Here is a 13,276-nt window from a genome sequence, read left to right on the forward strand (position 1 = left end):
TCCTTCCGTTGCGCTCGAGGCACCGGCGAGGGAGCGAGGGGGGAGGGATAGCGGGCAGCGTTGTGCTCTGGCATCGTACTACACGGCAGCGCGCGGGCCGTATCTTGAAAGCGATCTGCGTGGAGGCAGAGTCTACACAGTGTAGGTTCGTCGGCAGCTCGTAGCGTTGTGCGTGCTGCATGTTCTCGGCGCTCAGTTTGCATTGAAGCGATAGACAACAGCACGAAGGTCACTTCGCTCGCTTCTGCAGCGGCGCTTAACTGCGTGTGTCCGCGCTCATCGAGTGTGATGTGTTCATGTTTGCCTGTGGGCGCTGACACCATGTTTGTTAATTAGTTAATAAGCAAATGTTAAATGTTTACAAGTTTATACGGACGATAAACTACTATTCTTACTTTGTATAGCTCATCTTAATCAATACTTCGGCTGTTGGGCGAAACTACTTTTTGTCACACGTAAGAATTAAAATAATATTGTGTGCAGTTCAACACTACTCCCATTTCTCAATTTTTCCTGTTTCCCGGCTCTTGCATTTCCCGGCTCTTACGTTTTTTTTAACGGTCCCGTGAAAAACGTAACAGCGAGGTTCTACTGTATTATGGGGCTAAACATCCCAAACTGCACACTGTTATGAGGGACACCATAGTGGAGGGCTCTGGATTATTTTTGACCACTTTAGGTTATTTAATATGCACCCATAGCACAGCAGCCGAGCATAGCCAAGCATTTTTGGATTCTGTCCCATTGGAATGCGGCCACCACGGCTGGGGATCAATCCCGCAATCTTACCTCAAAAACTGGCCAACACTGTACTACCGACACTGTAAGGCAAGCTTTTGTGTACCATCCATCATTACATGTGTCATTTCATTGAGGCAGCCGCACTCAAAATTAATAATGACCTAGAAGGGCTTTTTTTTTTTTTTCTTTTGTGTGCGTGTGAAAGCAGTTTCTGCTGTGCTGCTATCACAGAAGCTAAGCCCAGACAGACTTAACTAAAATGAAGAAAAGAAGATGCGAATATTTGTTTCAGTCTAGGATGCAAATGATAAATGCAAACAGTCATGTGCACCATGAAGACACCAGCACTGTCCTTTTTGTTCCATTTTCAACACACTTTATGGTCCCATTTATCCATTCGTTGAAGAAGTTGGTTCTGATTAATGAAAGTTTTCATACACTGCGGAAATACAAAAATCCAAGAAACTGCAAGTGTGTTGTGCCATGCCACCTGCTTAAAATGGGAAGAGTCAAAAATTTTTACAGAACAGTGTAGTGGATATATCTTTAATTGGCAACACATTACTAGCAACAAGAGACACCAGTACCTGTGTGTTAATAACATATTAACAAAATATTACTTAAATTACTTTCTGCTTAATTACTTACTGCAATTAAGGAACTGAAGCAGGTCAGTGCTAGAGGCATGTGCCCCTAGCAGGAATCCTGCAACTAACATGAGTTTAAAGATATATGTCCTCATACTTCTGTCAAGAAATACAACAATTTTACACTAAGCTTTTGTCTGGTATTGTGCAAGGAAAATTTTTCAGGAAAATATTAACTGGAATGCCAATGCATTTCTTTACAAGTTTGGAAAGGGGTATCTTGCAAGTGGTGCTAATCTCAGGATTCTTACTATGTGGACAAGCATTGGGTGCCGACTTGCTTGGAATCCACAATTGCAATATCTATTCTACAGTAACTTATGAGATGCTTAATGAGCAAATTCTGGCTCATTAATTATGAATAATCAACAATTATCATACATTTAATGATGCCCTCCACCACTAGTAGTCACCCAAAACAAGACATTATCCTGACTTAAAAATTTTGGCCTTTTTTATTTGAAGCACATGGTATGAGTGGTGATGTGATGCTGGTAAGCAGCAGTTGCATTTAAGCAAAACTTGTTTAGTGAAATTTTACTGTAGTCTCATCAAGTGCATCCTATAAAAAGCAACCAAACAACACATTCTTCAGAAGCTAAACATTGTTTCACACAAGTCATATACGTATGCAATCATCTGAATGGCTATGTAAACAACCTGCAAAATCTTGGAAAGTTTGTTATTTAGCTACCTCTGTTGTGAAAAAAAATCTAAAGGTGGAAATAAAGATAACAGGAGGTTGGGTGGATAAACACTTGCTGCAGCAGCTAGAAAAATGGATGCCTTGTCAGAGAGCACCAATGAATCAAAAGCCTTGATTCATAATTAAATCCCCTATAAGTATTTGGATGCACATCAGGTGTTCGCCCTTTAAGAGCGAACAACCCGTTACCAACACAGACAAATGCGAATTCACTATCAACCCACAAAATGTTTTACATGTGCCAAAGTGTGCTTCCCAAATGTGGGAATGACAAAATTGTCACCACAGCACTAAAAAATGAACCATTGAGTGGCATTATCATTCAACATGACAGAGTGCTGCAGCACACAGCTGTGTTGCTGGTTATGCTCAAAACAATAGCACACTCACATACCCATTTCTGTAGCAAAAGAAAAAAAATTGAAAACTAGGCTTGTGCGAATATCAATTTTTGGGTTCGAAGCAAATTCGAAGTGAATAGTACCGTATAGACCATGGGTTCTCAAAGTGGGTTCTGCGGAACCTACGGGTTCCGCAGGCCACTGCTCGGGGTTCCGCGAGCCACTGATAAATTTTCCCTGGTCCCGCTCTCGACAAGTGTCTAAAACGGCGAACACGAGGTGCGCTCGATCGAAAGAACCTCTATTACCCATGCCCGAGTGTCAAAAAGCACATTACAGTGCGTAACAGCAACGCGCGAACTGCGCAATAAATACACAAGCAGCTTTTAGCCACCCAAACTCTGAGAACGGGCAGCGCGCCTAAGCTTTCACACTTGAATCTCGGAGGTCGTAGCTTACCACCATGCGCGTTTCTCCTATTTGTAGTTAGGGTCGGTGCCAATAGTGTGCGCACTGACGCATACGTTGGAGGAAAAAAAAATAAAAAATGCGCGGAGCGCCGCAAATGCGCGCCGCAGAAGAGCAAGAACGGCGTAGCGTCCAACCGAAACGAATCAGCGTAGTCCGCATCGCCGTGGTCCTCAGCGGCGATCGTACGCGGCACGTGACTGACAGCAATGCCGAAGCGCTTCGTGCCTAATTGTGCCTTTAAAGCCTTTATTCTTGCGTTTATCGCCGCGTGCAACGCGTTGGCGGCTAGCCGCGTGCCTCCGTAAGTGCGTAGTCGCTATCTCTAATCGCGTCGATAACCACCGCAGTTTCGTCCGCAGCGGTTGCGGCAAATAGTAGCTTCGTTTTCACTCGATGCGCGCGTCGGCTGCGTGCCTTCACAACTGCGGAGTCGCCTCCCATGGCAGCGTCCATAGCGACCGGCCGCAGTTTCGGCCGCACTTCTTGCAGCGAACGGTAGTTTCGTTTTGACTTGGTGCGTGCGTCAGCCGCCTGCCTTCTGAGCCATAAAGTCGTCGTCCATGATCGCGTCGATAGCGGCCGCGGTTTCATTCGCAGCGGTTGCGGCAAGCAGTAGTTTTGCTTTGATTCAGTGCAAAGCTGTCGAAGATAAAAAGCACCGGCTACATCGCGATGGACGGACAATTTGTTGGCGAGCAGCTGAGTGGCGAAAAAAACATCGAGATGTGCGCACGTTGGTGTGCAAAGCGCGTCTCAGATGAAAACACGCGCCGCGAAGGATGTCGCGAGGCCTTCGCCGCTGCTAAGCGCTAATCAGTCATGAGATGAAGAGAATTTCAGCTTCCGCACTGGTCTTGTGCTAAATAGAAACAAGATTTGACGATTCATTGAGTAAATAGAAGCATGATGACGTATGAAGTATTTGTTTATTGTTTTCTTGATACCCTCGATAATTCGACATTCGGTTAATTCGGGGGGGGGGGGGGGGGGGGTTCCTTGGCACTTTATGGAGCTTAGCAGGGTTCCCTGGGATGACCATCCTTGAGAACCCCTGCCCTGGATAATTTGACATTCGGTTAATTTGGTCATTTTAATTCGGTTAATTCGGAGGGGGGGGGGGGAGGGTTCCTTGGCGCTTCATGGAGCTTAGCAGGGTTCCCTGGAACGAACATGCTTGAGAACCCCTGGTATAGACGCATGTAAGGGCCACACTTTTTTTTTTTACAATTTTGGCGTGGTGCGGCCCTTGCACAGGACCGAACCTTTTGCGCAGCCGGCGACTTGTGCACACCCCCGATCTTGTGCACACCTTCGCTAGCGGCAAAATTCATGCCAATACCCTCAAATTCCTAAATCAAAAGCCGCCAGCGAGATCAGTCATGATCATGTGGGCGCCAGCACATCACGGCATTCCTGGCAATGAGGTCACCAGCCATGTGGCTCGAGATTTGACCCACCGAGCCGATGTCAAGGAATGCGAACCCGAGCGCATGCACCCTCTAGTCTCGTACCAAGACATCACACAACATTACAAGCTAACCCACAGAACATACGCACCCCCACACAAGTCACTACCTAGAGAGTAGGAGTGATTCCTCCGAGGTCTACAAGTTAATGCATTCCCCCACCCAACCAGAAATCACCTCATAGCCCCTACACAGTTCTCTCCGCAATGCCGCTTCTGAGCAGAACCCGGGTACTTCAGGCACATAGTAGGGGGTTGCAGACAGGCACCATTACATCCTCTGAACTTTTAAACGAGCTTTGGGAGAGAGTTTTGGCCAGCTCTGACCTCGAGGATTAGCAACGGCTGCATGCAAGGACCCAGGACGCAGCCTGAGCTCAAGGCATTCTGGAATGAGGACGCCTCTCCAAAGCTTCATTTACATAATACAGATGTTTATTCTCTCTCTCTCTAGCCATCTAGTAGCGGCATGGGGGAGTATACAGTGTGCGAAAATTCGCCGATGTGCACATGCAGCATCGGAGCATCAAGCGCGAGTGCTTCTTCGTTGAAAATTTTTTCCAGAAATTTTGGGCTGTCAAGTTGGATGTGCGGCGCTTACACAGGTGCCGCCTTACACGAGTCTGTATGGTAGTTAGTGTCGAATAATTTCGAAGTGAATAGCTGTGGGATTTGCATAAAACATTGACATAAGAGCCAGATGTTGACAAATCTTACAAAAAGTTAGTTCCTTATCTGCCAAAAAGGAAACAGGTTTATCTCTATTGTCAGCTTATTAATGCGAAAGCATTATATGCTCCATTTCGTGAAAATCCGGTGATGGCGTTACCAAAAATGGCTAACGGCGCAAAGAGTAAAAACATTTCAAGAAATGCAAAAAATTGACGTCAAATTTCTCAGTGTCTTACACAACCTGGTATCGTGTCTTCCCTATATGCAAAAGCTCACGCAACACTTTTGATGGTGTGTGGTCACCGTCGTCATTGCTTTCTATCATGCACTAACGATCCTTCAATATGAAATGGCACAGCTCTGCTCCGCATATCCATTTCTTGGTCAATCCCCCATAGTGGGTAGGAGCCACATATGTGACAGGAAACAACAACAACACTCTCAACGCCAAATCACGAGTGCATAAAATGAGATGTGCCACCGCCATCATGTCTCAAAAGGAATGCAGTGAAAGTTTACAACATGCACGACAACATGCGGATGAATACCTAAGCGAAAACATTTCACCAAAGCGACTACAATGCTTTCGCATTCCCACACGTAAGCAGTCTTAAGTGTCTTTGCCAAATTTTTTCAAAGTGCCGTAATTCAGACACTTTCATGTAAAAAAGCAAGTTTAATATTTTTTACAACTCTAACAGCACAGAAAATCTGCTTACAGGCTCTTTCTTGCTCACTGTTGTGCTTGTCTACTTAAAGTTTTGTGGTTGAAGCCGCAGGAGCATTTCGCGTTTACCAATCGTGCGTCGTCGCGATGCTTTGAAGTGCGACCTTGACTGTGTGACGCCGGCAGTTTATACTGTGCTGCGCAAATTCAGCTTAATGCTTTCTGTCTAAATGCAAGTTCAACCCATTTTGTTCTGTAAGCGCACAGGCGAACTTGGTAGGCATAGTCACCGCTGTTGCGGTCCTCAGTCTAGCCCGCATGCATGATCTGTGGCTTGATCACTAATGAGTGGCAAACTTCCAGCGATAGTTTGCCGTCCCCCTGCCATACCTGCCTTGGCTGTTAGGCCTAAACAGTGCTGTTGGTGGCCTGGTGTTGGCCACCAAAGTTACAGTTTAGTACTGTGTTGAAGCAAATCTATTCACAGCAGACGTATGGCCTGTGCGAACAATGTTTGAATAATCGAGCAGGTGCAGAAATCAGTAGGTGACTGTAAACGAATTTGTCTTTGCCTTGTCTTTATATGATGCGACTTGCTTGCCAAAACCAAAGCTGTTGATTACACATTTTAAAGTTTACCATATTTTTTCGATTATATGCAGCGCAACTTTAACGGTAAAATTGGGCGAAGGGTTACATGCGAATTTCAACTTGAGGTGTGGCTTCAAAGCAGCGCAAATTTCACCTCGAGGTGTGGTTTCAAGGCAGCGCGGGCCACGCTGCCGTGAAACCACCTTTAGGGCGAAGTTCTCCGCCATTAGTACCGCCGAAGAGGTGGCGAAATTATGCATCTGCGAACGGTGACTGTTTTTACAAGGACTTGAGTATTGAGTGTCATTATTTTCGCAAGTTATACGTGGGGATTTTTTTTCTTTTCCTTTCTTTTTTTTTTTCCCCGGGGTGTTGTAACTGGGGGTGTGGCTTATATGCGAAAAGGTATGTATATTTCTTCACTTTGAATACTGAAATTCAAGCCGAAGCGAATATCGAATAGCATAATATTTGCACAAGCCTACTAAAAACCAATTACAATGGTTAAAAATGCAATTGGTACAACCCTATGTGCATTAACTGGTATAATTTGTGACCAACCATGTTTCCAGCCAGTTTTAGTGTTTCATCCCTCTATTCTCTCTCTATCTCTTTTTTTTTTTTTTTAGGCACGAAATAGCCACAATATAAGAACACTCAAGACTCTTAAATTGGGATTACAAAATTCATACATTAAACTTGACTCTGAAGGCCCGTCCGCACTCAAATGGAGTCGTCGTGCAGTCCAGGTCCTTTCCCCAGAAGGCAAAAAACTTCTCAATTCGAAGTGTTCGCATGGCAAAGTAACCGGCATGCTGAATGCCATACTTCTGGCCCACTTCAAGGATTCTATCATATACATGAAGAGCATACTGAAAAGAAAAATAACATAGGAAATAAGAACTTTACTAATGTGAGCAATTTTAAAAACTGACAAGCTCCTTAACATCACAAACTATTAACATGTTAAACTATTATGTGAGTTAACCGCTACTTAGAACTAAAAAATTTACTCGCATTATCTTTATTTCAAATGTTCTCAGGCACAGTTAAAGGCCAACAGCACCGAAATTTCACTTTGGTTAAATTTGTTATATATATGAGTGGTATATACTACTGAACTAATCTTGGCAAAGAGCTGGTAACTTTATGGGTATTTTTTTTTTTTAGTAGCCTTTAAACAACACCTAAGTAGACAACGCGTGCACCTGGTGGTGTCGCTATAACATAAATTTGAGCATGCTGCGTCCGAGATTTTTCAGCGCGCCGCGGATGCTGGGCACTCATGCTGGCTTGCGTTGCCACGCCTGGAGGACCACAAAGACCAATCATAGCACGCAGTAACTGAGCATCCAACATGATGAGAGGGTTCATCGCACTTCGCGGCAGCCGTGGTATCTATGCTATACAGCAGCGTGGCCTCCGAGGTTGAACGGATGAGCTGTTTCAATGTCAGAGGTCACACCGAGGAGCAATGCATTAGAGCATGCGGCGTCACTTCCAGTGAGCGGTAATGGCGGTGTTTTTTTCAGTTTCAGTATGAAAAATAACTATTTTGGTGAGCTTTTTGAGACGCTCCCGCTCGTATTCCACACGTCCAATTTCGCACGAAGGCTCTTCTATATCTACACTATCTTAATCTAGGCTTCTTATGTGATCACAAGTTATGTTGCAGTTGGCCTTTAAGTAAATGCTTTTCATTGTTAAAGCTAATGATTTAGACACACTCATATAAATTAAGCAGCACCTGCCAGAAAGGTACCGCTTTACTATAATCTTGAAAGGAGTAATCCGCTCAAAAACAAAACAGAAAAAAAAGTAAAAAAAAAAAAACGACCAAAGGAGCAAACGTATAGCAAATGTTGCACATGGTAAAATGCCAGTAGCCACAGCGCCAATGAACACAAACACAATGATTATACTAGTTCAGCAGTGCAAGGTCAATGCACTATCTCATCTAATAAAGTATACCTTCTTCTTCTTTCTTTTTTCTGGGGTTTTACATGCCAAAACCAGTACTGATTATGAGGCACGCTGTCGTGGAAGGCTCCGGGTTTATTTTGACCACCTGGGGTTCTTTAACGTGCACTACAACGCAAATGAAGTATATCAACTCAAAATTCTGTCAAAATTACTCATTGCAGTAGAAAAATTTGACAGAATTTTAATAAAGTATACCAACTCAAAATTCTGTCAAATTTTTCTACTGCAATGAGCAACCGAACTATTGGCTCAATAATCACGGCACAGAGCCTCATTTGCACAAGCATGAGAAAAGTAAAATAAATGCCTATAACTGTGACTTGTCTAAATTTCAGTTTCATAGAGTGCCAAGAGCACCCTAACATTGCGGGTCCTCGTTGTAAACACTGCTGGCGTGCGGTGTGAACACGCGGCGGTGTGCAGCTGTCTATGAAAGATGGTGTGGCCAGAAAGTACGATGGCACAAACCACGGGGCACTGTGAAACAAACTTCACGACAATGCCTACTATATGCAAAGGCGTAGTGAGGAAAAAATGGAAGAAGTCAGAGGAGTGCACATGAGACCCCTTGCCACATGGGACTAACTGGATTAACCTGGTAATTGGTTGAAGCTTCGTTTTCTGAAGGCTTTATCCACCCCTACAACCAAGCCTGCTCCATTGTAGATAAAACAAGTTTCCCTGCCTTTGCAACATGTTTGTATCTAAATAACAACTAATGAGCACAAGAAAGGGAGCAATTTTAATTTGTATACTGTGTTGTTTTTGCTGTTTCTGCATTTTCAATTTGCTTCATGGGGTTCTCCAGCGAAACAGCTTAACCAAGGCATATAGGTATCAGTTTCAAAGCCGCATAGTTTCGTAATATGTGTCAATCCTATAACATGGATGATTTTGGATTCTGCCTTGACCAAAACTCAGTTTCAGTGGCTGGCTGTGCACCTGTGCTTTAAGGTTACTGTTAGTGAATGAGTAGTAAATATATATATAAAATTAATTAAATTCTGAGGTTTTATGTGCCAAAACCACAATATGATTATTAGGCACACCGTAATTGGGGACTCCAGATTAATTTTGACCCCCTGGGGTTCTTTAACGTGAAACCAATGCATGGTACACAAACGTTTTTGCATTTCACCCCATCAAAACGCTGCCGCCACAGCCAGGATTCAATCCCGCACCCTCTGGTTTATCAGCGCAATGCCAAAGCCACTACACCACCACGACTAGTAAATACAGGGTAATAATTTAAGTTTTATGAATTTTTAAAAATACACTGTTGCAGATAACATAATTCTAGTCTTTGAGCTGGATTATTTAGAGAGGCGGACATTACTTCCATGAGAAATCGAAACGCATATTCAACTAATTAACAAAAATCCACTAATTATCTTTTGAATTACTTTACAGCACATATTACAACTTACGAATTGTAGCCGGTGAGTTTGCAAGGTGTATTCATTTGGAATGAATTTCCAAAATGACGCCAGTTTGGAGATATCAGCCATCAAACTTGCCGTAGAAATGCACTGTTGTTCCACTTACTTTAAGAAAACGCTCTTTTATGCACTGAAGCGCAAAAGTAACTGGAACGCCCATGTATTTGGATCCACACTTCGGGAAATAATATCACGAAACTGGTGTCCTGGAAATTAATTTCAAGTGGATACATCTTGCAAGCTCAGCAGCTACAAATCGTAAATTGGAATATCTACCGCAAGGTAGTTAATTAAGAAGTTAATTGGTGAATTTTTGTTAACTAGTTAAATATGTGTTTCAATTTCTCGTGCTAGTAATGTCCGCCGCTTCGAATAATCGAGCTCAAGGACAAGAATTATGCTATCTGCCACAGGTGATTTTTAAAAATTCCACAAAACTTAAAAAGTGATCACCCTGTATATAGAGAGAAGGAGCATTTAAAAGCAATATAACTGTTGTCACAAAAGAACTGATAGGTACTGAAGTGAACATCAAATGCATATTCCATACCTCATTAGGTATGTACAAGACCCATCCTCTGTCTCCAGTATGAGTCATGTGAAAAACTTTGATACCACTGGCCAAACCTATGTCAAGCTCCTGAAAAGAAAAAAAAAAAAAAAATAGAATTTGTATAATTGTGTAATAGAGCACAATAATACTACTGCTGTTTACACTTCGCACCTGTAACCATAGTAAATATTGTAGTAAGGCATGTTGTTGGGCTAGTCGGTTCATAGATTCTGCAAAATGTTTAAACTGTGCGAAAAAGACGGGATGGGAACAGTAACATAGACGCACACACAAAGCGCAGTGTGTGCGCTTTGTGTGTGCGTCTATGTTTATGTTCCCGCCCCGTCTTCTTTGCGCAGTTTAAACATATTGCAGAATAGTAAATACAGCAGACTTCCATTCATTTGACTGATTAATTAAATTTTACGGTTAATTCGATCATAACCAAAGTCGGTGGCCAGTGCCCATACATTTCTATAGGCCAAAACTTTTGTCATTTCAATCCTGAAACTGGCCCTCGCTGGATAATTAAAACTTGACTGGTCAGCACATACATGCTTGACCCCAATGGTGACCCCAATTGTGAGCACAATGGCTGCGGCATCTATCTTGGTGACAGTGCTTAGGGGGCAGTGAATTCATTGAAGTTATTTCCTGCTGGAAAAGCGAACTTTTGGCAGAATTTGAAGCAAAAATGGCAGCTTGCAATGAATGATTAGTGTAATTATTTAATTCTAACGCACACCTATTTTCCAATTGGTCGAAAAGTTTCCGTGCATTACAGGCAGATACGAAACCAAATCTGCATTCACGGCATTAGCAATAGCCCACTGTAAGTACCAGCATCATTGCCATTGTTATCACAACATTTTGGCAGTAGAACAAGTTTTCACATAGGATGACAGCGATGCGGCACTTTCAGGCCTTAAATGCAAAAGCTCATTCAAAATATAAGTTATTTTACATGTTAAGGTAGCAGCAACAGGGTAGCATCACATGCTTTCAGCGCTCAGGATACTTGCATGTGTTGCAGGATGAACTGGCAAAATGGTTTGTCTATGGAGTGGGTCACCATCCCATTTGCGATTATAGCATAGTTGTTTGAGAAATGCGGGATATCTAATGCAGTGGACCAGAAAGAGGGTGACATATTGTGGTCCAATGACAACAATAAAAAGCTGCGCAAGATTTATGATGATAGATTAAGTGTACTAGATCTATTCCGTGAAGACAAACTCTGCAAGTTTCATCTTATTTCTTATTGCCAGAACTGGAGGAATGGTACTTTTTGTTGGTGTGTGTGTGTGTATTATAAAATTGAACACACATTAGATTTTGATACACATTGTCTTTCACTATGAACCCATAATAACTGGGGCCATGTTAGAATCGGGTTGGTACTGCCAAATAAACAAACAGTTTGTTTGGACGTCTTTTCTGCCTGTATTTTTTTAATTTCGACCCACCGGATAATTCGATCGATTCTGTCGGTCCCATGAAGGTTGAATTAACATGTTGGCCAAGTTTCAGCAATTCTTTAGATTACCCATGACAAACATTAGCATGTATTATCCGAAGTCTGCTTAATCAACTTAATGGTAGAAGCACACCGAATCAGGTTGTTTGAAGTATTGTAGCAGTTTACAGCGTTTTATACAGGCCCTGATGGAAGTGCTTCCTCCAAGGGCAGGACACTGATAGTTGAAATTGGTCCCCTTTTTCATGGTAAATAGTTACTAAGAGTTAAAAGAAGTGAACATCAGATTCTGAAGCAAATATATGCAACGTAGATCAACTTATGCTTGATTTAAATACTATACTTTTCACTTGCCAAATTTTTGGGCTTTGGGTTCAGTGAATATGTATTGCCCTCTTGATACAAAAGGCCCCACATATTAATTAATTCTTTTTGCTGCCCTTATATTTACCCAGTACACTGCACTGTCAAATTTTGGTGTGCAATGATATCATTTACAATGGTCCGCAAGATGTCCTGACCCTGCTAACGCCTGAACCTGTGTACAATGTTTTCTCAGCCAATCATTAATGCACCTTCAGGTCTGCCTGATAATCACATGTCACAAGAAAGAGAGGGGTATTTTATAAAGAGCTTCTGTTGTGCATGCGACGAGACATGCAACAGGCCTAATTTCACAGGTGACAGCAATTTTGTAGCACGAACACTAACGGAAAAAGTTGTAGCACAAATGTTCATAAAAGAAAGTACTGTCAATCAAATTATTGTCAGCAGTAAAATATTGAAGCAGGATAGTCTGGCAGGCTGGTTGGTTTAAATTCATCATAAGTATTTCAAAGTGAAACAAGCAAAAAAAAAAAAAGAGCACAGTGACAGCTACAGCAGAAGGGCTTAAATCGCTATGCAATCACAAAGCAGTTGTGCTTTAAACGCTTGTCCTGTGGCTGCCACTGTGTTCGTGTCACTTGTTATGCTTTAGCTTATTATATCACCAATAAGGCTTATCCACACCGAAGAAGGACACAAACCAAGACTACCTTTTGCAGGTGTAGAGAGCTCTTAAGCTCTCTACACCTCAAGTTCGTCTGCTGGCATACAAGACAGTTATATTACTAACACTTCTTTATGCTGTGATTATTTGGGACCCCTACACAAAAACAAATATTGACCTTATGGAAAGAGTACAAAAAACGCTGTTCGTTTTGTTTTTAATAGTTTCGTCCAGACATCGATAACTGATCGATTGTCAAAAGCCAATGTACAAACCTTAAGCCAGAGAAATCACTGCTCGCGTTTGAAGTTTCTTTATCAATTAATTAAAGGGCATTATAACATTGACACGACAGAATTGATTTAATTCTCATCTGAATACGCCACTAGGCAATGAGATCACCTATCAATTCACTACTAGAAGTAATTGTTTTAAATTTTCCTTTTTTCCGAGAACTGTTATCAAGTGGAATAACTTAACTAATCATTCTGTGCTGTCACCAATGCTAACATCATTTGTATCTAGTTTAGAG

General features: G+C 42.3%; 1 protein-coding gene across 1 annotated transcript in view; it reads right to left on the reverse strand.

The window, feature by feature from the left end:
- The window catches only part of LOC119436057 (pyruvate dehydrogenase phosphatase regulatory subunit, mitochondrial-like), an 86,173-nt gene that overhangs the window by 11,195 nt on the left and 61,702 nt on the right, over positions 1–13,276 (reverse strand). Inside the window, exons 16-17 of the mRNA XM_037702800.2 lie at positions 10,274–10,363; positions 6,994–7,173 (exon numbers count right to left, since the gene is read on the reverse strand). Of these exons, the coding sequence (XP_037558728.1) occupies positions 6,994–7,173; positions 10,274–10,363 (270 nt within the window). The remainder of the gene's footprint in view (positions 1–6,993; positions 7,174–10,273; positions 10,364–13,276) is intronic.

The sequence above is a fragment of the Dermacentor silvarum genome, chromosome 1, assembly GCF_013339745.2.
Source record: "Dermacentor silvarum isolate Dsil-2018 chromosome 1, BIME_Dsil_1.4, whole genome shotgun sequence".
In the NCBI taxonomy this organism is placed as follows: Eukaryota; Metazoa; Arthropoda; class Arachnida; order Ixodida; family Ixodidae; genus Dermacentor; species Dermacentor silvarum.